The sequence below is a fragment of the Macrotis lagotis genome, chromosome 2, assembly GCF_037893015.1.
Source record: "Macrotis lagotis isolate mMagLag1 chromosome 2, bilby.v1.9.chrom.fasta, whole genome shotgun sequence".
Classification (NCBI taxonomy): Eukaryota; Metazoa; Chordata; class Mammalia; order Peramelemorphia; family Peramelidae; genus Macrotis; species Macrotis lagotis.
Window position 1 is genome coordinate 256,875,772 of NC_133659.1, and position 27,480 is coordinate 256,903,251.

Genomic DNA, 27,480 nt, shown 5'->3' on the forward strand with positions numbered 1-27,480 from the left:
TCCTATCTTACTTATTTACTAGTTGTGGGCCTGAGGCAAATTACATAATTTCTCTGAGGTTTACTTACCTCATTGGCTAAAAAAAGGTACAATCATATTAGCATTAGATCATTTCTCTAGTTTAATCTGAGGAAAAGACTATCTAAAATTTTAAATGTCTACATAAATGTTTTAGAAATCTTTAGATGTTTTAAATAGCTTAAGAATAATTACTTCCATTTTAAACTTATTTACTAATTATTCTTCACTAGAATTCCTGAAGTAATCTTTTTTTCTTTTTTTAAGATTTTTCAAGGCAATGGGGTTAAGTGGCTTGCCCAAGGCCACACGGCTAGGTAATTATTAAGTGTCTGAGGTCTGATTTGAACCCAGGTACTCCTGACTCCAAGGCCAGTGCTCTATCCACTGTGCCACCCAGCTGCCCAGCTGGGTGGCACAGTGGATAGAGCACCGGCCCTGGACTCAGTAGGACCTGAGTTCAAATTTCACACTTAATAATTGCTTAGTTGTGTAACCCTGGTCAAGAGTTACTTAATCTCATCGCCTTAAATAAATAAAAAAATTAAAAATGTAGAACCAAATTACATGGGGCACCTGCATTGCTATTAACATATTGGCTTATATTCAGAGAAAAATTGTTGGTGGGGTGATAGGGGTGAAGGTATGGGGGGCATATGAATTTCTTAACCAAAGAAGACTTTGTAGAAATCAAACTTTGAACAAGGTTTGAAAAAAAGGGGAGATAACCAGAATAGTGAAGGGAGTTGGTCTTGTAAGTTAGTTATGAGACCGGGAAGAGGAAAAAAGGATGGATGAAAGTGTCCTTTGTGAAAACTGAAGACATGGAAGAGATGGGAGCAGTGGGTGTGACACAGAAATTCTGTTATTACTAAATTCAGGCAGGCCCTTTCCTCCTAGAGTTTTCATTTCACAATTGACGCCCACATATCTATCTATAAAGGAAACATTCCCTGGGAAAGAACATCCATTGTTTGGTATGCCAATGGATACACAAGGACTCAGAGCAAGACCACATGGGTGGTTGAAATGAATAGTATAATGATTTAGAGAATTCTATGAATCCAGGGTCCTTTGGAAAGAGTTCCTTGAGCCCTTCTAATAATACTAGGCAAAACTGGCTGGGAACAATAATAGGTAGCTTTTCCTGATTAGCATAACCGGTTTGATCACTAATTTATAATTTATTGCAATTGTTTGTTGGGTAGAGTACTTAAGGTAGCTAGATCATGTAGTGAGCAATGCTGGCCCTGGACTCAGGAAGACCTTAGTTCAAAAGCTAACCATATAACCCTGGGCAATTCTTTTAACTTGTTTGCCTCCTGAACTTGTTTCCTTAACAGTAAAATCTTAGAAGGGTTGTTTTGGGAATCAAAGATAATATTTGTAAAGTACAATTCCATGTGACCTTAGGCAAGTCAGTTGGGCATCAATTTCCTAATCTGTAAAATGGAGAATTTAAACAGATGACCTCCAAGGTTCCCTTTCCAACTCTTATGTCTATGATCTTATATGTGGATTTCCTGTATTCCTTATCTCCCAGAGGAACTCCCAGGGGCATTGGATCTTCTTTCTCCCTGCTTTGGATCTCCCTCCAGTGGCCAGTGTAGAGCTCTTAGAAGTTTTCAATAATTCAAACAAAAAAACCATCCTGCCCCCCCCCCCCCCCCCATGTTTTGGTTTTGTCTAGCTAAGTCACTTCTCTCTGACTCATGCACAGCAAATTTTATTTTCTAACTTTTTTTATGTAAGGCAATGGGGTTAAGTGACTTACCCAAGGTCACACAGCTAGGCAATTACTAAGAGTCTGGGGTTGGATTTGAACTCAGGTCCCCCTGATTCTGATGCCAGTGCTCTATCCACTGTACAAGCTAGCTGCCCCCTTGTTTTCTGACTTGATGAAAGGTGCTGTCTATCTCCAGAGAAAGAACTGATGAAATCTGCTGATTGAAGCACATTTTTTTCATTATTTTTCTTGGGATTTTTTTTAATCTGTTTTTCTTTCACAGCATGACTTAAATGGAAAAGTGTTGTACCCGGCCACACATGCATAACCTATGTCATATAGCTTTGCCTTCTCTGGGGGGGGGTGAGGATAGGGGGAAAAAGAAAATTTAGAAGTTAAAATGTGAAAAAAGACATGGCAAAATTGTTTTTACATGGAATTGGGAAGATAATTAAATTAAAATTTAAAATTGATTAAATTAAAAATTAAGTTAAGCAAATTTAAGTTAATTAAATTAAATTAAAATTATCTTCTACTCTTTTGAAATAGAAAAAAAAAACTAGGTTGGCCAGAGGAATGGCAGTCTCCTTTTTCTACATTCTGATTACTAAAAATCTGAGCTCAAAGTTTTATATGGTCAGAGAAAAAGCTTACAGTTGGATCCTTCAGTTCCAGAGGCATGTCTCATAATTTTATCAGTGCTCCACGAATCTAATGGAAAATAAAAGTGCAGTCTCTGAGGTTAATTGTCCCTAACTAACCTTCTTGGGGAGCAGAGGTCTGATAGGAAACCCCTGACACTCACCACAGACTCTTTGGTGAAACCAAGGGGAGGTTATTCTAATTCATTGCTGTGATGAGGCTGTTGATACAGAAGAAATCAGCCCCATCACGCACAGGTCTGTATACACGTCCCATTTAAACTCTGACCAATTGGTCCAGAAGATGACTTAAGAAAGCAGATTTCTCTAACTAATAGACCATTAATATCTCGAGGTGACAGGTATATGATAGCTCTCTACTTTCCTATAACAGGTCAAAGATGAAATTTGATTGGCCTGGTGAGCCAAGGAGGGTGTGGGTCAGCTTGAGAATCCAGGCATCTTACTTTTCTGCCTAGGGCTAGAATTTGACGTGCTTTTATCTTATCAAAGGAGTCGGCTCAGGTCTTATATAGGGGCAGGACCAGAGTCGGGAGAGAGCAAACCAGTTCTGCACCATGGGGAAGAAGCTGGGCCAGGACGGGGCTGCGCCCAGCTGTGAGCTGAGTAAGTAGGCGAAGCCGGGCGGGCGGGCAGCCGGGCGGGCGGGCAGCCGGGCGGGCGGGCAGCCGGGCGGGCGGGCAGCCGGGCGGGCGGGCAGCCGGGCGGGCGGGCAGCCGGGCGGGCGGGCAGCCGGGCGGGCGGGCAGCCGGGCGGGCGGGCAGCCGGGCGGGCGTGCGGGTCTGCGGCCGGGGTGGGAGAAGCCCCCCAGCTCGTCTCTCCTACTTCCTCCACTTGGCTTTGGCTTCTCTCCCCACCACTTCCATTAGGCTTTTAAGCATCCTAGTCTTTGAAAAGCCTGTGGAATCGCAGATGATTGCAAAACGCCCCTGACATCTTTTTTCTGATTTACTTTTTTCTCCTCTGCAGGGAAAAAAAAAATCCTTTTGCGGGGTGATTGGCTTTAGTTTTTATTTGGCTCCCCATCCTTCCAGCTTCCCCTCCACCCTCTGCTAACTAAGCACCTCTCTTCCAGCGGATTGTATTAGCGTTTGTGTAAGACTTCCCAAGCGAGGAGCGCTTCGATTTTCCTGGGATGGGTATGCCTCCAAGTTTAATTTCCATTCTCCGACAAATAATGCTTTTTTTTAAAGTGCTTTGAGATTTATTAGGCACCTGCTGTGTGAACAAATAATACTTTTTAAAAAACTTGGAAGAGATCGTGTTGGTTTTTCATGTATTTTTCTTTTCCCCCAAAAAGGATCCGCACCCCCAAATCAGTTCTTGCTCATTCCTCAATACTTTTGGGTTCACTTCGGCTTTTTTTCACTCAGAACTAGAAACTGAGATCAGCTATCATGACTGAGTGGGCGCGGGCGCGGTGCCAGCAGGGCCCGCATTCCTCTCCCCGCCGGGCCCGGCCGCTGCCCCCGCAGCCGGCTGTGGCGCGGGACCGCTCTTCGCCTGCGCCTCGGTCCTCCGGACGCAGCGGGGCGCTACTCCGCCTGGAGCGCGTGCTTGCTTTTTGCGCTTCGCCACGCGGCACAGATCCGGCCAATGAGAACGCGCCATTCCGCCATCGCCGACCAATCCCAACGGGGCTCGGAGGGACTGGCGTGGGCCCGGGGCGGGCGGGAGCGCGTGATGGAGGCACCGGCCCGGGACAACTAGTAAGAAACAGCTGGCCTTGCAGGTGAGCTTCCGGGGCCGGCGCCAGGTCAGGGGTCAAGGCCAGACTGAGGGGCGCCTCCTCCCCCTCGTGAAGGTGGGGGTGGGGGTGCGTTTTTCTCCCCTTTGACCCGACCCCAGCCCCGGGCGTACCCCGCGATCCCCAGCCTGGCACCGCCACCGGGCATCGGGTCTCAGCAGCCTCCTCGCGGGCTGGGGGGCAGAGGAAGCGGTCTGGTCCCCCAGGAACGATCTCCATTGTGGGGGTACCTTTACAGACTAGGAAACTGAGGCTGGATTTAACCTGCACCACCTAGGGGAGCACGAGGCACAAAAAAGACCTCGTGCCTCAGTGTCCCCATCTGCTAAAATAGGGTAAGAAGGTGCCTGATTTGTAGCAGGGATTAGTGTTGGGTTTGGGGGTTTTTCCCGGCCCATGAGGCAGAGCCAGGGATGATTAAGGAAGTTTGAAGGAAGAAGCTTCTAAAAGGAAAAAATTAGTAATGCTTCAAGAATGCCCCAGGCTGCCCCAGGACATGTTTCCTTGTCTTTGAAGGCTTCCAGTGGAAGCTGGGGGAACTTCCTGGGGAAGAGGAGGGGTTGGAGGATCTTTCAGCCCCAAGGTCAGTCCTTTGGAGAGAATCTGGTTACAGTCTGCTCCCTCCTCTTCACACTTCCCCCTAACCATGCTTAGGAATTCTGGCCTTTCCTTTAAATCTACTAAATCTCTGAGTGAGATCTTGGAGCATGTGATTTTCCTGACTTTCACTTCCCTGAGCTTAGTGTGAATGGATTGAATTTCCTCTAGCTTTGTATGGTGATGGCCTTAGGTTTCTTTTCCCATGTCCTATTTTGCGTAACTAGCCCTAAAGCATTTCTTTAAATCAGATTTATGACATGGTTCTCTACCAAAGGCGACTTTTGAATATGGGAAGAGGAAATAACAGGATTGCAGTCTCATATCTCCCGTGTTCCTGGAACTACTGCAGGGAGTTGAGGAAGGGGATATCCAGGAGCTTCTTGAGACTCAGGGAAACTTGCAGCACTTTGGATATGCTGTTAGATAGGAGAATTCTTAGGTCAGTGGATAACTTGCACCCAGTGGGTGGTATCCTGGTATCCTCTTTCCAGTTTAAAGAATGCATTGACTTGTTTTTTGATTTTCATAGGGTGGGTAGTATCTTTTTAAAAATCATAGAAATAACTGCCTTTTAATATAGTCAAATTGCTTTGCATATATTATCTCACTTGATCCCTACACACTACTCAGTGATCATCAACCATTATCATTTTCTAAATGAAGAAATAGGCTTGAGAGCATCAGGAGTTGCATTTGAATTCAAGTTTTTCTGGACTTTCATGTCTGGGTTCTACATCAGGTGAGGGAACTCCGTAGAGCTGAGAGCTGGTGGACCATAGAGATGGGTCTGTTGATCATTGGTAGTGAGGTTCTTAGCTTGAGGATAGTTAAGAGCCATGGGCTAGTTGCTTCCTTTAATCCCTAAATGAGGAACTTAGAAATTGCAAAGAAAGAAAGCATTGCTTACTTCAGCTTTATACTGCCTAGTTTCATTATTCCACTCTAGTAAGGCAGACAGATTATATTCTTATGACTAAAAGTCTGTTGATAGTATGACAAGATTGGTGAGTAGTCTTTTCTGAAATATGGGTTGAAGAAAAGGGACTAGGCCTGCAAAAGGGTATACCCTAACTCAGGTACTCCTGACTCCCAAGGCCTGTGCTCTATCCACTGTGCACCCTAGCCACCCTGGAAGTTAATTTAAGGCTGCCTTTTTCCTTCAGACCTTTAGTTTCATAAAGGCATTTAGAAAAATGGCCAACAGAAGCCAAGAAACAAGGCCTATCCCTTGCAGTAAAGGACATGAGAGAAGGAATGGAGCTGCTATGTAACTTAGCTGCCTACTGGGAGAGAAGATAATATTTGAATCCTTTGTGCTCTGCATCAAGTTAAATCTTAGCATCTGTTTGATTGTATGATTTGATATAGTAGATGGAAGTACAGGAAGAAGACCCAAGTTCAATTCAGTCTCATACACTTATTAGCAGGGTGACCTTTGTTTGCTTTAGGTTCCTCATCTGTAAATGGAAATAATAACACCTGCTTTTGCAAGGCTATTGGGTTTCAAAATATTAAGGGCTTGATTATATATGAATTTAGGCCTCAGACTTCCAACCAAAGGAATCTGATTTGAAAGTTTTTAAAAATTTTTTTTTCCCTTCAATTTTGACCCCAGTGAAATTGACAAGATTAAGGCCCTGGCCCCCTTTCTGTCTCCTACCCTGGAAACCTGGCCCAGTGTCCATTAAAGGTAGAGTGGAATAGCTAAACTACTAATATTGTAGATGAAAACTACACATACCATGGAAAGACAAGTACAAGAGGAAATGCATGCTGTTAGAGCAGGGATGAACTGGGCTTTAACCAGAAAGAATTACTATTAATTAGACTAGAAAAGGAAGGTGTCAGGAAGGTTGTGTGGTCAAGGCTGAAATAATCCAGCAAAGACAATTGTAGTTTTTACAGGTCCTGAGCCTTTTAATTTGAGTACTTCTTGCTTAGTTGTTAGGTTATCTCCATTCTTTGCACTGACCCCCTTTCCCTGATAGAGCTAGAACCTTTGTTATAGCTGCCTTCTCCAGATACATTGCAGTTCACTCTCACTGGGTCAGAGTTTCCTTGTCCAGGCTCAAGAGGGTAGACTCAGATAAGAAACCAGCCCAATTAAAGGAAGGAGGTTGTTTACTAGGTAACATAAGCAATTAATGCAACTCATTTTTTTGTGGGTCAGACTAGTAAGTTCCTTCTTTGGATTGTTTTCAGAATAATTCTTGGCTATCTCCCCAGTAAGAGCATGGAATCTCTGGTTTCATTTAGCTATTTTATAGCAAACCTATAGGAAAACAAAAGAATGATAGCAGAATTTAACATTGGGTTTGCAACTGGGCATTTCATGTAGCTTTTTAAAGCAGTATTTGCAAGTGGGGTTTTTTTTTTTTTTTTTTTTGCTAAGGCAAATGGGGTTAAGTGGCTTGCCCAAGGCCACACAGCTATGTAATTATAAGTGTCTGAGGCCGGATTTGAACCCAGGTACTCCTGATTCCAGGGCCAGTGCTTTATCCACTGTTCCACCTAGCTGCCCCTAGGATCTGTTTTCTTATAGAATTAACATTTTAAAAGAGGAATGTTGAAAACTATTCTTCAAGGTCAGATGGATCTTAGAGTCATCTTCATGGACTTAATCATAAATTACATAAGTGTAACAAACATGTCATCATGCCTTATCCTAACAACCAGCTGCCTTGGATTTTTTTTAAGGTTTCAAGAGAGATAAATGAGGAAGGAGAGAACAAAAAAACATACAAAGGAAGAACAGGATTGTCAGAGTTGTTAAATCTTGATGCTGTACTCTCTAGATTTAAAAAGAGTAAGCCAAATTTTTTAATAGGATTCTGAGGTCTACAGTGATTTGGAATGATTTTGAATACCTTAAAATTTATCATGTAAAAAAATTCCTAGGCAACTTTTGAAATACAGCCATCCAAATTAGTCCTTCACATTTTTTTTAAACTCTTTTAAGAAAGCAAGTGGACATTCTGCATTGTTTCATACCACAATTAGTTTATGAACATTTCCTTGATTTCTTTGCTATTCAAAATATACCTTTCTTGGTTCCACATGGGATCTTTGAGGATGGTCATTTTAGCATTTTAGTCACATTCTTTTTTTTTTTTTTTGCAAGGCAAATGGGGTTAAGTTACTTTATCCACTAGGCCACCTAGCCGCCCCTCCTTAGTCACATTCTTACCACAATTCCAATTTGCTTTCTGGAAAGTTTGGACCAAGTCATCCATGACTTCCTGACATAGAAATTTCATTTTCTAGGTGTGATGCTAACCATTTACTAGTTTGGAGTAATTTTTATGTGGTAATATTTTGCAGTTCTTTTGAGAACTGTTGGTTCATTTCCATTGGTGGAGCTCATCTTTTCTATTTTATGTGATAGAAGTTGAAAATAATAGCTTTTTATTTTTAGATTTTTCTAAGGGAATGGGGTTAAGTGGGTTTGCCCAAGGCCACACTACCTTGTCAGAGGTCAAATTTGAACTCAGTACTCTATCCATTGCACTGCCCCTCCAGTGCCACCTAGCCTACCCAAAATATCTGAATTTCCCCCAGTATCATGTCCCCCTTTTCTTCCCCAGTGATCCAGCTCATTTTTTTTTTAAAGAAGAAAGAGGGTGACAGGTGGCTTAGTGGATAAAGCACTATGCTTTGTGGAGTCAGGAGTACCTGGGTTCAAATCTCAGTCTCAGACACTGAATAATTACCTATCTGTGTGGCCTTGGACAAGCCACTTAACCCATTTGCCTTGCAAAAAAAAGCCAAAAAAGGGGAAAGTCAATAAAATTAATCAAGGTATTGAAAAAGTATTTGCTGGAGTCCTGTGGAATTCTTTGCAAAGTAATAAAGCCATGCTTCTTATAGTCTTTAACTTTCCAATTATAATTTTGTGATGCTTTTATATTATGGATTCTGTTTTTCATGACTGCCTATTTCATTTTTGCATTAGATCATGAACATCTTTTCATGCTTCTCGTTTATTATTTCTTACCACATCCATAGACCATAATAATTCCTCAATCCATAGATCTTCACTTTGTTTCCAATTCATTATCCAGTTTTGTTTTAAATGACAAGACTTTTGGTTATATTTTAGACATGTTACAAAATCACCTATTTTTTTTGCCTGATTGGCTATCTGATTAATTACATATTTCTCTAGTAATTTATGGTGTACTATTGCTTTTATGGCAAGTTTTATTAGGAATACCACAAAGCAGGGACAATTCTTAAATCTATTCTAAATTTTCTTCAGAATTATCATAGGCTATATGAATAAATGACAAGTAATGATGTCTTGGGTGTCTTGAACTACAGATAAGAGAAATAGGCTTCTCTCACTCCCATAATCATGATGTGCAGTCAGATGCATAAGCCAATATTTGAGCAGAAGGTGGGTGGGTTATCCTTGAAAACTTCTTAATTCTGTTCAAGGAACATTCTTCTCCTCTGGCCCTCTTTGTCTTTCTAACTTACTTGTTTTTTATCTTTTATATAATATCCCATCTCCTAAACCCTATTCCTTACCTAACATTGTAATCATTTAAAAAGAATCAGTTGGGGGAAAGGGAGGGTGGTAATATGATGTGATGACCCAGATCTTGCCTAGGAATTTCAAGTGTTGAAAAATACCTGTAGGGTCATGGGCAAGTCACATGACCTCCCTAGGCCATGTTTTCCAGTTCTGTAAAAAGAGAACTTTGTGTTAGCATCTTGTCAGTTCCACATTTATGGGGGGGGTGTCTAGTGGTGGAACCCACCTTCATAACAGGACTCAACCTCAGTGATATAAAGAGGTTCGCTTTCTCCTGTCCATTTATTAAGGATAATATTTATTGGCAGTTGCATGTTCCAATTATGATGCCTTTTTCCCTTTTCTTCCTCTTTACTTAAAACTTTCCTTTCCTTTCACCCTCCCTTCTATTTAAATACATTTTTAAAAATGCAATTTGGGTCAAATCTTAGAGTCAAATCTGAGTGAGATTTTTTTCAGTAATTTTTCCAAGCTCTTAATGCTTTTCCTGTTCTTCAATAACTTCTTTTCATTTTCTTTCCTTCATCTCTTAGATTCATAGATGCCTTTTTTGATCTAAAGTTTTTCAGGGTTTGTGTCTTGAACATTCCTATATGGTGATATAGTAGGACTCTTTGAAGGTGGGGGAAGAAACAATAGAAGAGGAGTGAACATTTATGGCTGTGTAAATTAGTTGAACTTCATACCAAGGTATTTTTATCCTCATTTTATAGTGGAAGAAATTGAGACACAGAAAAGGCTAAATGACTTGCCTAGAGGTCTCACAGGTCTTCCTGACTCCAGGCCCAGCACATTGCCTTTATGATAAGATTCTTTTTTTGTTGTTGTTACAGCTAGGTAATTATTAAGGTCAGATTTGAACTCATCCTCCAGGCCTGGTGCACCGCCTTGCTTCCCCTATAAGATTCTTTGGTCATTTTCTAGCCCCCTTCCTAACTCTATACTTTGTTAGGGTCAGGCTCATGAAGTCACTTGACCCTTCTGTTGCTTTCTTGGGATTTGAAAGTTTTTCAGGATCTTGGCTACCTCAGATAGTAAAGCTTTGTAGTCTGATCCAGGGTGGTGGCCCAGCCTTGGGCTGAGTTCAGGAGTCTGGGCTTGCCTTTGGAGTTTGTTTTATTGTAACTAAGTTTATTCCCTGTATACAAAAAGTTACAAGGTGGTTTGTTCACTCTAGATAAAAAGGAAGGGGGAAAGAGGAATTATTAAATTATTAAAACTTTAATCCAAGATTGCAAAAGGTGAATGTTAAAACAGAAAGTTTTCTCTTAATCTCATGCATTCTCACTAAAGAACTGTTTCACTAAACAAAACTATGTAATATAGAATTACTATTTCCTTGTAACCAAATTTGGGAGATTTAGGTAGCATTACTAACTTTTACTATTACATAACTATTTACTGTTTACTATTACACAACTTTCTCCAGTGTCCAAAGGAAATCATTCAATAAACTTAAATGTGCTTTTTTTTCCTGGTTTTGGATATATGATTCCATATAGTTGAAGCAGTTACTTTTAACAGACTTATTGAATTAGTTCTTGTCATTCTTAATAACTTTTTAGAATTCAGATAAGTTAATTAGGAAATCAACCCTAAAAGAATTTATTCTTAAAAGGGGGCTGAATAGCACTCCCAGAGCAGGAAATTTAGTCATAACCAGAAGGAAGTGGAGATTTTAGCTGAAATAAGAACAGATGTAAAGACCTTGCTGAAGGAGGCAATTGAAGTGGGTTGTGAATTTTTGTTCCTGCAGAATAGGACATGCAACCATTTATTTTTAGAGGGATTTGGGCTTAGGAAAAGAGAACTTTTTCAGACCTATAATTTATATGTGATGAATTTTCTTTAAGTCTTTTTCTGTAGCACTGCAATTGCATAAATCTTGCATCTTTGCAATTATTCTCTTTGCCAGGTTGTGAATTCTTAGTAGCAGAAATAATTTCAGACTACCTCATGTTTTTTAACATGGTTCATGAAGTGGAAGGTAGGGGTCACAGCTATAATATTGACAAGTACTAGTCCTCTGCTTAATTCTTAATTTTCTTCCCCCTTCCTAGAATCCTATTCCTCGAATGTACCACCATCCACCATGACATTAAGTTCTAAAGAGAAGATGTCTGCTGGTAATTTAAACCTTTTTGTTATTTATTGATGTTTGTAAATCAACTCTTTCCAAAATTTCTTTTGCATATAATAATGATCCAATTTTTTCCTCATTTAGGTAGTAAGTTAAAATGGATTTCTGACCTGAAAAGGTAGAAGGGGGAACAATGAGGGTTGCTGGCTTAGAATGGAGCTGTAAGGCTAGTGAACAATTGCTACTGTGCTTTGTCCATTCTTCCACTCACAGAATTCTGTAAAATGCCTTTTTTCTACTTTCCCCAGAAAGAAAAAACCCAAAGATGAGGCTATATGGTCATTGTGGTGACTTGGGAACCTGGTGAATGGAGGGAGATATGTCCTCCTCCACCCTCTGACTCTGCTCCCTCCCTCTAAGATAATAACTGAAGGGGGAAGGAGTATATAGATAGTAGCCTGCTTTAAACTAGCCTATCCTGAGGCCTTGAGCAGCATGTGACTAGCTAATAGTGGTGACTAAGTCATTTTGCCCTGAGTGTCAGTTCTATAGATTTTATTTTTTAAATTTCTGGGAAGCACCTGGAACCTGAGACATGATCAAGAAACATATCCACAGTAAGTTCATTTTCCTGGCTTGATTTTATTTCTGATAATGGGAATTTTCTGCTGTGGTTGTGACCTTGATGGAGAGTTGAGGAAAAATTTTTTTTTTCCATTTTTGAATACTGGAGGGAGGACATTGTGTTACTTACATTGGTCTGGATGAGTTATAGGTCTCAAGTATCTTGTATCTTAACACAGAATTTTTATGCTAATGACATTGATATGATGCAGTTCTTGTTTTTTTGGTGGTGGGGATAGGGGTTATTGTAAATTTCTCCCCAAACTGATTATTTTCATGTTTTCAAATGAGTTTAGAAGATGGTTCTGGAGACCATGGGGACACCGCCAGCCTGGGTGCAGTTAACACCATCTATAGTAATCAATCCCCTTCACAAGCACCTGCATTTCAAGAAGAGCCCTTCAGCACCTACTTTAATGAGAAAATTTCGGTTCCTGATGAAGAGGTTAGTAGAGAGGACACAGGGAAAATCCAGCATTCTGAAACCCTCGAGTCAGTTAGGACTCAGGACACAGCCTTGGATCTCCCCTTTGCACCCCACCCCAACTTTGTCTAGTTAGAGGGTAAGCGTGCCTTAAAACTCATGAGGGTCTTTTTCTTGGGCATTTATGTGAGCTATCCACAATGAAGGTGTTTCTGTAAAGGGCAGGAGTAGGGGGAGGTTCCCCCCCAAGATGCCTCACTATTTAGTTAATAGTCATTGTACCTCCTTTTGCAGTTTTTTTAATTTGGAGCAAAACTTAATGTGTTTTGTTTTTTTTTTGTTTGTTTCTTTGTTTCTTTGTTTAGCATTCTTGTTTTAGCTTCCGCAAACTCTGGGCCTTTACAGGGCCAGGCTTCCTCATGAGCATTGCTTATCTGGACCCAGGGAACATTGAATCTGATTTGCAATCTGGTGCTGTGGCTGGGTTTAAGGTAAGTCTTCCCTTTTTTTGTTGAGGGTTGTCTTGAACCAAATGGGTGTGAGGTGCAGGGACCAGAGACCTGACTTCCACATCAGGAAACCCTGGGCTTCAGTCCTAGCTCTGACTCAGGTTGACTGTGAACCACTTATTGAAGGCTAAAAGTTGCAGGGAAAGTGTGTGATTTAATCATTTAGGAGTTCCCTGAACCAGTGCCATTTCAGGCCTAATGACTAGCCCTATCCTGATGCTCTAATGTTCCAGAATCCAGAATTGTAGGGGAGCCTGAAGAAATGTATTAACAATTTTCCTATCAGATCTTTCATTTTTATCTTTATTTCTCTAAAAAAGGGTAATGGGCTATGTTAGTTGGAAAAACTAACAAGGGATTTGCTCAGCCTGTTCCAGTAGGTTAGATTAAGAATCCTGGGTCTACTGGGGGCCACCCAAATAGATCAGCTCCTGGCAAAGGATATCCAATGAAACTTTGTTCCTGAAAGAAGACCTTTTTCAGTTGCTTAATTGAGTGTATCCTCTGTTTTTCCTAGTTGCTCTGGATACTCCTCATGGCTACTCTGGTGGGGCTCTTGCTGCAGCGCCTGGCAGCCAGACTGGGTGTTGTCACTGGTCTGCATCTGGCTGAAGTGTGTCACCGGCAGTATCCCAAGGTTAGTAAGGCTTATGCTGCCTCCCTCCCTTAACTTTTGACAGGCATTCTAGGAATTTAATTTTACAATAAATGGGGTTAAGTGCCTTGCCCAAAGTCACAACTTAGGTCTGAGACCTGATTTGAACTCAGATATATATTGAACCATCAAGCTACCCCTCAGTTTCTTTACATTAAATGGACTTGTGACCTCAACAGCAATTCTATAACATAACATGCAACAAAATTAACATGTAAATTTCCTTTCTCTCACCTACCTCCCAGGGGTGCCATTGAATAGAATGAGATGAACAGCAGCTTTCCCATTGCATCTCCCTTACCCCATCTTTTTGTCCCCTGGAGCCGAAAAGAAAGAAGTGCATTTACCTCTCCAGCTGATTCTGATTGAGAGATCTGAGTATGAGTTAGCTAGAGCAAAGATGACTTATGAGCCTGTGCTCCAAAAGTTTATTGCAACTTTAAAATTTTGACAGTTTTTAATAGTTTTAAACTTCACTAAGATTTTGGGGATGAACTATATGTGCAGAAATTCCAAGACTTCTAAGAAATGTTAAGTTAATTTTAAACTTGATCTCTTCACTGTGTTAAGGTCCCTCGAATTATTCTGTGGCTGATGGTGGAGACAGCCATCATAGGCTCTGATATGCAAGAAGTCATAGGGTCAGCTATTGCCATCAATCTTCTGTCTGCTGGGAGGTGAGTTTTTTTCCTCTCAGAATCATCCCCAATATTGCCAGCCCTTCACTGAGTCTTCTCAGGGGGGGAAAAAAGCATATGAAATAAATTGAGCCCTGTGAGGAAATATAACTGAGAATCTCTTACTAGTGAGATAATTGTGAGTAGACTCAAGATAGCTTTTGAGTGCACAGAGGAGGGATTTTGGAAGCTCTCCTTGCAAAGGATATCTTGGAGTAAGAGGCTGGCACTGTGCTAAAATTTACAGTTTTGAGAATATAACTCTTCCACCCTTTCCTTCTCCCCTCATCATCATTTCTGATCTCTGACCTAGGATTCCTTTGTGGGCTGGAGTTCTTATTACCATAGCAGATACCTTCGTATTTCTCTTTCTGGACAAATATGGTAAGGAGAAGTTGGGGAGAGGGAGTAGGGAGAAAAGATCAAGTTATACTTTAATAGCAATGTATCTTATTAAATTGTTTCTCTTTCCATTTTTCTTTCCTTAGGTTTGCGGAAACTTGAAGCATTTTTTGGCTTTCTTATCACCATCATGGCCTTGACCTTTGGATATGAAGTAAGTTTCAGATTGTTTATTACCTTTTAAAAACCAGTTACTTTTTAGAAATAGGAATTAAGTGTTGAATGACAAGGTCATCAGCTATCCATGCCCTTTTTAGAGTTGCTGTCTAGTAGAATTCTTTAGCTTCCTGGGTATCTGGTTGGCCCCCAAAATTTTGCAATCCTTTGTGAGATTTCTATAAATATTGCTTTTTATAAATATAAGCTTTTTTTGTGGGTATTTTTTAATGACACCATCTACCCATGGGTTCATAACATCCTGGAGAATAAAACCATGGAAAGCAAGGCAGTGGGGTTAAGATGCTTGTCCAAGGCCACACAATTATGCCAAACAATTATTAAGTGTCTTGAGTATCCACTGCGCCACCTAGCTGCCACAAAAACTTTCAAAGTAAATATGGTTAAATTATGGAAAGAGCAAAATTGCCCCTTCTGATTGGGGCTGGTTGACCTGAGTGAACTTGACTTTTTAGTTATTGTTAGTTCTTGATTACATATAGATTTAGGTCTCAATCCCAACCCAGTAATCTGATTTAAATGGGTTTTTTTTAATGACCTTTTGCCTTCAGTTCTAACCCCAATGAGGCTGATTAGATTAAGGCCCTGGGCCCCTTTCTGTCTCTACCCATTTTCAAGGCCTGAAGGGTGTGAAGCCCACTGCCCTGAGGAGCAGAAATTGATTCACATCAGGGTTGCCCAGGGCTGGGGCACTTGTTTTGTTTTGATGCCTGACTTTGACCAGGAGGAGTAGCTGCTAACTACTCTGGTGTACAGTATGTTACAGTGAAACCTAACCAGGCTGAGGTGCTGCGGGGCATGTTCGTCCCCTCTTGTTCAGGCTGTCGAACCCCACAGATTGAGCAGGCTGTGGGCATTGTGGGTGCTGTGATAATGCCACACAACATGTATCTGCACTCAGCACTAGTCAAGGTAAGTGAGTTCTTGTGAAGCAAAGTTAAACATAAATCCTTTGATATTCAAATTTTCCAGATCCTCAAACTGGGCTTTTTAGGGCCTTTGTAAAAAGATTGTATGAGAACTGAGTGACCTGAGGGAAAAGACAAGCCCTTAGGGACACCTCATGTCTCTTGCCACCTTTCCTCCAAAAACACCTTAGCAATCACAATCCAGGGTTTCTGGTCCTCTTTTGTTAGAGTCAATGGAAGGTGCAGAATACCTTGTTGAACATCCAGAAAAGTTTCCTCCCTTTGTCGGGGGTGGGGGGGTGGGGGGGTGGTGATGGTAGAGAGGACAGGTTTGTCTGAATGGTATGGAGGAGAGATGTGAGAAGTCTGATAGAAAAGAAAGTGAGCTGGGATGCCTATTGGCCTTTCTTAATAGTCAACCAGAGACTTTTCTTTTCTTGAGCCATCACATAACAAAGAAGAAGGGAATGTTACCTTCCTGATGCACAGTAATTCCTCAAGGGTATTTTATTTCCTTTCTTCAGTCTTGGAACATAGTAGTCTTAGAGGTAGGAAGAGATAAATTCATATATAGCCTTTGGCATTCAGTCACTTCACCTCTAATGGCCTCATTTTCCTCTGTTTAAAGGGGGATAGTAACAGCACTTCCTCAGTTGTTTTGAAGATTTGAGAGTAAGCCCAGAACCTGACACTGAAGGCTCTATGAAGGCTCTGCTCCTCCCCTCCCTTCACCTGCTCTTTCCTTCCCTCCTCCAGGACCTTGTGTTAGAGAAAGTCCATATCTGTCTTCCTCCCTTTCTTTCTTTTCCTACTTTTCTTTTATCAGAGTAAAGTCTACTACTAATTAACATCATCTGTCTTTATTATTTTATTAAACACTTCCCTATTTTTATTTTAGATTTTTTGCAAGGCAATGGGGTTAAGTGGCTTGCCCAAGGCCACACAGCTAGGTAATAAGTGTCTGAGCCCGGATTTGAACCCAGGTACTCCTGACTCCACAAAGCTTAGTGCTTTATCCACTAAGCCACCTAGCCGCCCTCATTTGATTTTTCAAAGTCTTTTTTGAGTTCTGTCATAGCCTGAGCCCAATTTCTGTTTTTCTTGGAGTCTTAGATGCAGGAGCTTGTGCTTCTTCATCTTCAGACTGAGTATTTTGATCCTTCTTGGGCTCATAAGCAAAATATTTCTCAATGGATGTTTCTTTGTTCTTTTTCCTCTGCTTGCTCACTTTCCCAGCCTAAGCCTAGTTTTGGGATACTCTTGCAAGGATCTCAGTGTGTGAGGCTCTCTGGTCTGTAAATGACCATAAGTGCCCCCCTCTGCCACGGGGCTGAGGTAGGGGGCCCTAGACTGCTATCAGGATCTGAATGTGATCAGAACCCCAGAGTCCTGTTCCAGGGACAGAGCTAGTCAGTCACTCCCCTAGGTTCAGTGGGCTCATGCCCTGGGGGCTCCTGCTTACTGGCTCCACCTGCTTCTGTTTCCTGGATCTAGGCTGCAGTGGCCATGCTGCTCTCCTTGTGCTCTGAGGGCTGGGCTTTATGTGCTGGCTCTGGCAGAGGTCCCCCTGCTGATATCCCCCAAGTTGTGCCCAGTGCTCCCTGGGGCGTAGGTCAGGAAACTCCCCAGCTGCTGTGAGTGGGGCTCTGGGGCTGCCTCCAGGAGGCTGAAGCTCTGGTGGGCCCCCCCTCTGGCAGGCCCTCCAACCCCAGGGAGCAGAGCCTTTCTGTTCTTTTCCAGGTTACCTGCCTCACTGGGTCCCTCTATGGGTTCTATCTCAAATTTTAGAGTCCTTAGTTTATAAGTTTATGAGAGAGCCATCTTGGCTCCTCCCTGACACATGTTTTTCTTCTGGTGAAACTCAGGACAGGAATTTTGTCTTTGTGCCCCTAGGGTAGGTACATGTTACATTTTGGATTGTGTTGCATATGATAAATGTCTAAGGTCATTCACCTGGTGCATCACTAGACCCCTCATGTCATTGCTTAAGCTCATGGTCACCTCTGTCCTCTAGTCCAGGCAGGTGAACAGGTCCAGCAAACGGGAGGTCCGAGAAGCCAACAAGTACTTCTTTATTGAGTCCTGCATCGCCCTTTTCGTCTCCTTCATCATCAATGTCTTTGTCGTCTCAGTCTTTGCCGAGGCCTTTTTTAATCAAACGGACAGGCAAGTGGTAAGTGAGTCATAGATAATAGGTAATGGGCCAAGTGCTGAGGAAGGGTCACCTCTGGGGAGCAATTTAGGGAGAGAGCAGTAGGAAGAACCAGCATTAGTCAGGAACCATTGGAGCTAAACAGAAAGGGGAAAGAGGTGAAGAAGGCCACATAGCTAGGTAATACATTTAATATAGTGTCTGAGGCCAGATTTGCTCTGTCCACTGTATCACCTTGGTGCCCCTACCTGTATTATTTGTAATAATTTGTACAACCTGCAGTAGGGGTCTGCCCTTGTTTCTCTATTTTCATCTCTATGTTTTGAATTCCAGCATGAGATCTGTGTCAACAATAGCAGTCCTCACAGTGACCTTTTCCCTCAAAATGACACTCTGTTGAGTGTAGACCTCTACAAAGGGGTGAGTATCTGCACAATGTTATAAACAGTTATAAATACTTTTAATTACATAAAAATAGGGCAAAAAAGTGGGAAGTAGGAGGAAACATAGTGGAGATCTGTTTTCAAATCAAAGCTATGGGAAAGGAAGACTTCTTTGTGTGGGTGGGGTAAATAAGGATGACCATACAGAGAAGAAAACTCTTGGAAAGATAATTGTTATGGAAGTGGGACTGTACAGTATATAACTGCCTTTCTTACCTCTTTCTCCAGGGAGTAGTCTTGGGATGTTACTTTGGGCCTGCTGCACTCTACATCTGGGCTGTTGGCATCCTAGCTGCAGGGCAGAGCTCCACCATGACCGGAACCTATTCTGGCCAGTTTGTCATGGAGGTATATGCTATTTCTGCTGAATCAGGAGGGAGTGAGGGAGGAGGGAGGTTTTCATCTAATAACAGGCTAATAGACTTTTTATTCTCATCTCCCCCCCCAAATTCTCATCTGTTCCTGATTCAGCTGTGATTTAGCTTGGCCTGTTGTTCCTCTTCCCCAGGGATTCCTGAACCTAAAATGGTCACGGTTTGCTCGAGTGATCTTGACACGCTCTATTGCTATCATCCCAACACTGTTGATTGCAGTCTTCAAGGATGTGGAGCATCTGACAGGAATGAATGACTTCCTGAATGTATTGCAGAGTTTACAGGTGAAGAAGAGCCTTGTGCTCATCCTCCCTTAGGGCAGGCAGTACCATGGTTAGGGCACCTCTGGGCCTCAGACTATTTGCAATACCAGGGGATGATTGTGGAGGAGACCCAGTTTCCTACCTTGTCAGGCTAATCGCAACAGTGGAAAGAATGAAACTGCTACTTTTTTTTTTTTACTACCTTTTACTGCCTATGAGTAGGCAACGAACCTTCTGAACATTGTTCATCTAGCCTTCAGTTTCTCACATGCTTCATAGGTTTCTCTTTAAAAGCCATCCCTTGTACTAAAGAAAAACAAACAAAAAAGATCAGTTTATTAAATCAGTCTGACCATGTTCCATACTTAAATAAGGCCATCCTTCTCTAGGATTGATACCGATCTCACTCCTTTTCACATTCCCTGGGTTCTTTAGGGTGTCAAGCTACTTTTGCTTTTTCCCCTGAGCCTCCCAGAACCCCTGGAAGTGTTGCCACCTGCAAGAGACTTGGCCTGCTTAGAGACTGAGAAAATTATTTTGTCTTTCATTTTTAGTAAAATATAATTAAAAGATTAGTGCTAATCTAAAGAACTAAAGCAGCACTGGGAAGGGAGTCTGCCAGAGGCAGTAGATTTGATTAGTATCAAGTAGAGGAGACAAAGAGGGCCAGTAGATGGGGAGGACTTGAACTACTTTTCATCAGTGTCTTGTCACTTCTTTGGAATGATTCAGATGCTCAGGGTTCTTCTCTAAAAGAGTTCTCCTTTTTCAGCTTCCCTTTGCCCTCATCCCTGTCCTCACATTTACCAGTTTGCGTCCAGTGATGAATGATTTCGCCAATGGACTGTGAGTATTTCCTTCTGACATGCCAATATCCTTAGGAATATAGAATTTTAACCCAGTGACTTTAATGGAAGGAATCATTCTGGGACACCTTTTTGGGGGGCTAGCTCTCATGCTTCCCTCTTTCTGCACTCCAGTATTGCTATTCCTCCCCATACATGTTAGATTGGGAAGGTCCTTAGGCATCAGATTATTTTTATGTAGGATCCCGCTGTAGTAGTATGTGGCAGAGAGAACCAGGCCTGACTGGTTTTTGATTTGATTCCCAAGTTCAGGGTAAACACTCCAGGTTTGGTTGTGACTTCTGGTTTCTACATAATATTCTTTATCCAAGGAATCTCAGTATCTAGCCTAGGAAAGGAGCTTAGGTTACATGTAATTTGAAAAAAATAAATATTTAAGCTTAAAAGAATTCCTGGATAAGAACCCAGACTAATATTTCAAATAGTCTTTCAAGTGGAAGGGACTGTACTCATCATTTTCTTCAGTGGAGAGTCTCACTTGCTGTGATTAGCTCTTAGATCTTGGTTACTTGGAAAGCAATAGCACTTTGGTCTTGGGATAATGGTTACAAGTTACAGAAAGAGAACTGGCAAGTCCAGAGTAAAGTGATTTTAGTTTTTGCAAGGCAATGGGGTTAAGTGGCTTGCCCATGGCCACAGCTAGGTAAGTGTCTGAGGCCAGATTTGAACTTGGGTACTATTGACTCCAGCCCAGTGCACTATCCACTGTGCCACCTAGCTACCCCTGATTTTTCTCTTAAGATTTGTTATGTGAGATCTTGTGAGATACACCTCTTTAATCAAGTTTAGATTGAGATTGAAAGAAAAGTATTAATCCCAAGGGTAATTTGGGGGACCTTGACTTTTAGTTTAGTCATATTTTTATGACAAACACTTAGGGCATCCTCCAATCTAGGTAATTTTGACCATAACTAAAACTTGTTTCATAATATTATACATATTATATCCTTTTGTTCTCTGAGCCCTTGTCCATTGTGCAGATCCAATGACTTTAATTTTGAGTATGAAATATTTTCATAAGCTTCATTTATTTTATTGACCATGTAAATTTGATTTATAACTAAAATTTCCCCCCATTTCTCCAGTGACATTAACCACCTCTTTTTTTTTACAGCATTTGGAGAATATTAGGTGGGATCCTCGTTTTTCTTATCTGTGGCATCAATATGTACTTTGTGACTGTCTATGTTCAAGACCTGGGCGACTTGACATTTTATGTGGTGGCTGCTGTAATCTCTGTGGCCTATCTCTGTTTTGTGTTTTATCTGGTGAGTGATTTCCAAGGAGTATTTGGGGAAGGAGCCAGGGTCATGGAGGCTCCCATTGTATGTTGCTAGATGGGTTTTAAAACCCATGAGAATGACACCCAAATGCATGTTGCCCAGTCTCCTAATCCCTTAGCAAGATACACAGGATCAAAAATGTAAAGATTTTGCACGAAAATTTTATCTTGCAAGATCTCTTGTAAGTTTCCTTTCTGTTCCCATCAAAGACTAACTGCCCCCAAGGTGTTTTATGGATTATGTCTGCCTTGGGAAGCACCAGAATAACTTGCATCAAAGTAAGAATAGTTCTTATTAGACAGTTCTAAAAATCTTCTAGGGAAGAATGTCCTTGAATTGAGTCCTTGGGAAGATAAGGAGCTGCATATGTAACTATGTATGAGTTAGATATTAAATAAATGAGGCGGCTTGTCTAAATCCCACTAGCTTCATCAGAAAGCTGGACCATTCCATTTAATGGGCTAGTGGCCTGCTTTTCATCTTTTGTCTAGTTTTTAAAGGTCAGTTTTAAAAGTAACTTTTCATCCTCTCTTCTCCTCCCCCCCACCCCTGCCCCACCATTCTAAGCACCCTGCTTTGTGCAGGTCTTATTTGATTGGAGAGACCTGGCATTCAAGGCAGAGACAGATGGTCACTACTCCATTCTAGACCAGAAGTAGACTGAGGAAGCCTAGAGAAAACCAGGAGCCAGCTGTGCCTGGCTGGGGTGTATTAGAGCTAGAAATCAATAGGAAAATGAGCTGTGTGGGCAGGACTGGAGTCAGTGACTGAGTGACTGTTCTATTCTCTTTCAGGGTTGGCAGTGTTTGATTGCTTTGGGCTTGTCCTTCTTGGACTGTGGACGGACGGTAAGCGTCACTAAGGCCCTGCTACCTGAAGACACTGCTGGCGGGGGCTACAATTTCTAAGCACTGGGTTAGCCTGTATGCCCTTCCGCAGGTAGCCATCAGAGCCAGTGCGTTTCTATGGTTTACTGTGTGAACTTAGCCAAATGTATGTGCCATTGCACAAAGCTCCGGGTCCCTCTTGGTTTTATCTATAATCTACTGTGTTTTTGGGATGATTGTCCTGAAAAGATGTTTTTTTTTGACCTTTCCCTTTTGAACTGTTAGAATCTGGGTGGGGGAAGTTTAAATGTGTGCTTTAAAATACTGACTTTTGCTGCTATTATAGAAATATTAAACATTAAGCTACAGAATAGTCACCTTGAGTAGAACCAGTTCCCTTGTCCTTCCTATTGAGGTCTATGTACCCCTTACTGTGAAGCCCTCCCATTTTCTGATTTTTAATTTAAAAAAAATAGAAAACCAGTCAGAACTGCTTAAAGATGTGAAGGTTGTAAAAATGTTTCTCCTTGCTTTCTGTTCACACTTGCTGACTGTTCACACTTCTTCATAGGAAACAGGAGGATCAAACTTCTTATTCTTTCCATCACTCTTAATAGATGGGTAGGAATTAGGAAACATTTGCACATTTCTTTGTATTTATAAGCTTAAGAGGAGGATTGTGATTCTCATTTACTCTTTGGCACCTGTGGGGTGGTGGGGCAGTATTCTCAGCTGTTGCTGGTGTGGTGATGATGGATATTAGCCATGGTCTCAGCAACTTGGCAGACAAAGTAATGCTCTTTTTTTTCAATGAATAAAAATAAACTTTCCTTCACAAAAATAAACTCCCGCCCCCAAAAACTGTCCTCCCAAAAAACTCAACCTTTGCAATGAATTTTTAAGACAAAATATTCCCACATTGGCTGTTCCAAAAAATTAGTTATTTCTGGAAAGAACATAAGACATTCTGCCATTAGCCTTAGACCTTTGCACTCTAGCACTCTACTTGTGCTGATTTTCTTCCTTTGTGAGCTCTGTCTCTAATGAGATTTGCAATTGCAATACAGGTCTTTAATTTGTCCAGAGAGCATCATTCTGATATGTGACACTAACACAACACTAAGGGAAACAGACTTATTGATGTGTACAGGCTTCTGAGCACAGCTCAAGCTTACCAGTCACTTATACCACTCACTTATATTCACACACACTCATTCATCCTCCCAAATGCTTGGTGATTGCTTGGAGGACAATCCTAGTGGAGAGGTGTTTTCTCAAGATGGTACAGTAAGCATCCTCTCCAGTTCTGCCTCAGCTCCTTAATTTCAATCCTAGTTACAGCAGACATTCAGGAGCTCAAATCAAAGCTGCTGGAAATGAAATAAAAACTAAAACTCAGATTTTTTGATGGGTGGACAACTCACTCTCAACTCCATGAGGAGCTCATCCTAAACTAGTCAAACCTTCCAAAAACCATTCATATGTATTTTGGATTGAATAGTTGTGATGTATGTATTTGAACCAACTGTATAAGAAGACTGATACTGTTTGATTTTTGTCTTTGTACCTTCTCAGCACCTTGTATTGTGCCTGGCTCTTAGCAGACACTTAATAAATGCTCTTGTGTTCAATAATGATCCCCTCCAATGTATCTGAACATGCTTGCCCAATGGTCAAGGGGGAGTATTTAAGAACAGTTCTGTGGGATTTCTGAGATGTCCCTGGCATTCAGCAGTTCTTTGTGAAACTTTCAGTGATTTTATTGACCATGCAACACTATGTAAATTTGATTTGTGATTAAATTTTTTTTCCAGTTTGGTTTCTTGGGTGTTTCTTTCCCACCATGATAGTCTATTAAGAAACCTTAGTGGCTCTACCCCAGTGGACATAAAAAAACCTGATCCATTCAATCCACACAGAATGAGTCAGCACCTGCAAGTCATTAGTTAGAGCACTCCAATAGGGCCGCTAGGTGGTGCAGTGAATAGGAATCTGCAGGATTACAGGAGTCAAACCTAGCTATAATTACCTTGGGCAAGTCATTGTATTCCAAAAAAGCCAAAACACTCAACACACCCCCATAACACAGTCAATATGAAGAACTACATTTCCAAAAGATGTGTTTTCTGGGGCAGCTAGGTGGCACAGTCCCTGGAGTCAGGTGTACTTGGCTTCTCAAGACACTTAATAATTACCTAGCTATGTGGCCTTGGGCAAGCCAGTGAATCCCATTTGCCTTCCAAAAACCTGCAATTTGCTATTTCCACTTAGGAGTTCTTACCTTTGCCTTTCTTACCCTACATTGTGTTTGTGTGAAAATTGGCTGATGTTCATAAGAGCCCAGGATAAATCCTCTGCTTTTTATGTCTCCTACCTTTGTGATCTAATTCTGTGATTACCTAACAGGAAATTTAAAATACCTTTAGGTCAAGTCAAAACCCCCAGGAAAATGCATTCTTTACTACTAAGTCTTAAGAAATCTTTTCTGTGGTGCTACCTTGTCTTACCTCTTGCTTGCAAAGGATAAGGTTTGATAAGATTGATTCAACATAAACTGACTTTGCATAGCATTTCCTTATACTTTGAGAATGTGATATTTAAGATAAGGTTATCAAAGTGGCATAGTTCTGATTACCTGGGATTTGATACTGGATCTCAAAATAAATTTGTTCCATTACACTATTAAGGTATAAGATACAGTACTGGTTGCTTTGTGATGTGACTAATGGGAAGCAGACATTGACAGCAGAAAGACAGCTAAAATCCTCCACTACAAGGGTTCCTCATAGATAAAGTAGATTATCCTCATAAATGTGAGATAACAGATGTGTTTGGAATACTCTGCAAACTTGAAAGCATTATAGACTGTCTTGGCAATTCTCCCTACTTCATGTCAGGGGTACTTACTTTCCAATACTGAGCAATGTCCCCCTTAACTATCAGGGGATAGTTAAATGAGTATCTGACAAAGTTTCCTTCCCCATACACTCGCCAATCCATCCTTGAAAACACTGAATTTGAAAATTTTTTTAAAAAGAAAGAATTCCATTTCATACTTATGGAACTACACTAGCACATCTATGAAAAAGATCATTCCATATACAAATGAATTCATATTGAACTCAAAACTTATTTCAAGCCAGTATCATGCTCACCAACATTGGAAAATCCCAGCACATCCATTAACTTGTTATAAGTTCACATCTTAGCTTTTGGCAATAACTGATACCATCAATAAGGATGGAAAAAAGAGAAGGGGGAGATAGAAGAGGAAAGAATTTGATAGTACTTACTCAAACCAATGGTTACACCTTTCTTTGTGACCATGAGCTCTCTCACACTTGGTGTCCCTTGTGGGTTACTCAAATGATCCATTGAGTGTCCACCTTAAAAAAGTGATGGATGAGACCAGCAGGATTCAAGATTTAACCTTTGTAAATTATAGTTTCTTAGAATATATCTGCACAGTAACAGGACTACAACCACAGCACATCATGAGAGTACTTCAGATATTTATTCTGCCAATAGCATTACCTAACTCAATATTAGAGGCTGTGGAATGCTACTCCATAGAGGGCTGGACTTGAAGTTAGGGAGATCCAAGTCTTGTTTCTTACAGCTAGGCAAAGTCATCTTCCTCATCTGTAAAATGGGAAGGGAGGGACTAAAACCATTTCTAACTCGCACCTTTCATTCATTTCTGCTGTTATCTATGTTTACACATCAGAAACTTTCCCATCTTCAAAACATTTTTTATATAATATATATTTTGTTTTCTAATTATATATAAAAGTAGTTTCTCCTAATCATTTTTGTAAGATTTTGATATTTACAATTTCCCCTCTCCCTAATAAAAGACAATCTGATAATCTTTTCATTGTTTCCATGATATACACTGATCAAAATTGAGAGAAAAAGCATATCCTTGAGGAAGAAATAAAAATATTAGAGATAGCAAAATTACATAGTACATAAGATACCTTCAAAACATTTTTCTTTGTAGATATTAGGGATATACACCGTGTACCAGTCCTAGAAAAGGACTAGGCTGATTTCTTGATTACTCTCATTTTAGTAAGCTTCATAATTAGGGTGACATCTGACTCTGGAAAATGTCTCCAACTCATCTATTGTCTCTTTGCTTTTAGTACCACCTGGGACTGAGCTCTCAACCTGAACTCTTCCTCCTGAACAACGTTGATGCTGATTCCATTCTCTCTAGATGACTGCTTCAAGAGACTATCTATTTTCAAAAACCCTTTTGCCAAGTGACCTGTTATGTAATAACTTTGTTAGTTCAAGAGGTGAGTTTTGTTCAAAGAACAAAAATCTGAGATTTCCTTATGGGAAGGCTATGAAAAGCTGACCTGCTGTAAGTGGAGGTCAGAACCAACCCACCTTGTAAAGGTGTAAACAGTCATGGGAGAACCATAGTCAAATGACTGGCTGATTTTTGGCCCCAGGCCCCATGGGCTTGTGTTGTGATTGCTGGCATTTTTTTTTTGAAGTTGTAATTTATATAATTATATATGAAGATATAAATATTTGTTAGGGGGGATTTTTAAATTAAATGACTTTAAATTAATGACTTTAGTTTTTAAAAACCTTATTAGAACTCAGAGAAGTCAGATTACAGTATACTCTCTGGATCAAAAAGGAGAAAGAAGAATTAATGGGACATTTTATTTTATTTGATTTTAGATTTTTCAAGGAAAATGGGGTTAAGTGGCTTGCCCAAGGCCACCCAGCTAGGTCATTATTAAGTGTCTGAGGCCAGATTTGTACTCAGGTCCTCCTGACTCCAGGGCCGGCTCTCTATCCACTGTGCCACCTAGCAGCCCCTTAATGGGACATTTTAAAGCTGAATTGGTAGAACCAAATCTCTTTTAAAATAATGCTTCATATAAGAAGTTAAAAAATGGACTGGTTGAGGGGTGGCTAGGTGGTGCAGTGGATAGAGAACACCAGCCTTGTAGTCAGGAGGACCTGAGTTCAAATCTGGCCTCAGACACTTAATAATGACCCAGCTGTGTGGCCTTGGGTAAGCCACTGAACCCCATTGCCTTGCAAAAAAAAAAAAAGAAAAAAAAAAAGAAAGAAAAATTGACTGTTTGAAAACCAGATCATCTACTAGGTGTTTGAAAAAACATTGTGCCTAATAAGCAGCATTTCTTTTTCCTAAAGAATGTCTGCTACTTCTTGCCTGTGAAATTTAGGCTTTAAAGTGGAAGAGAACAAAGTGTACTACTACTAAATGTCACATTCTAGGTGACTATCAGCTTATCATCAGTCTTTTTTTGTTTCTGGTCCAAAGTCAAAAATCTTCAATTTTTAAAAAAATTTTTGTTTGGGGTGGCTAGGTGGCATAGTGGATAAAGCACCGGCCCTGGAGTCAGGAGTACCTGGGTTCAAATCTGGTCTCAGACACTTAATAATGACCTAGCTGTGTGGCCTTAGGCAAGCCACTTAACCCCGTTTGCCTTACAAAAAAAAACTAAAAAAAAATTTTTTTGTTTGTTTTTAAAA

General features: G+C 40.9%; 1 protein-coding gene across 5 annotated transcripts; it reads left to right on the forward strand.

Moving 5' to 3' along the window:
• Positions 1–2,925: 2,925 nt before the first annotated feature.
• SLC11A2 (solute carrier family 11 member 2) lies at positions 2,926–27,041 on the forward strand. Of its 5 annotated transcripts, none has more exons than XM_074225915.1 (17): positions 2,926–3,012; positions 11,351–11,416; positions 12,291–12,439; positions 12,784–12,909; positions 13,445–13,564; positions 14,153–14,259; positions 14,573–14,643; positions 14,748–14,815; positions 15,595–15,750; positions 17,761–17,919; positions 18,232–18,318; positions 18,570–18,689; positions 18,850–18,999; positions 19,751–19,824; positions 20,959–21,112; positions 21,922–21,975; positions 26,103–27,041. In XM_074225915.1, the coding sequence occupies exons 1-17, from the start codon at positions 2,964–2,966 to the stop codon at positions 26,178–26,180; spliced, it is 1,788 nt and encodes a 595-aa protein (XP_074082016.1). In that variant the 5' UTR covers positions 2,926–2,963; the 3' UTR covers positions 26,181–27,041. The 5 variants fall into 5 exon arrangements, with proteins under 5 accessions (XP_074082016.1, XP_074082017.1, XP_074082018.1 ...); XM_074225916.1 differs by lacking the exon at positions 2,926–3,012 and adding an exon at positions 4,056–4,138; XM_074225917.1 differs by lacking the exon at positions 2,926–3,012 and adding an exon at positions 4,294–4,488.
• The last annotated feature ends 439 nt before the right edge of the window (positions 27,042–27,480 follow it).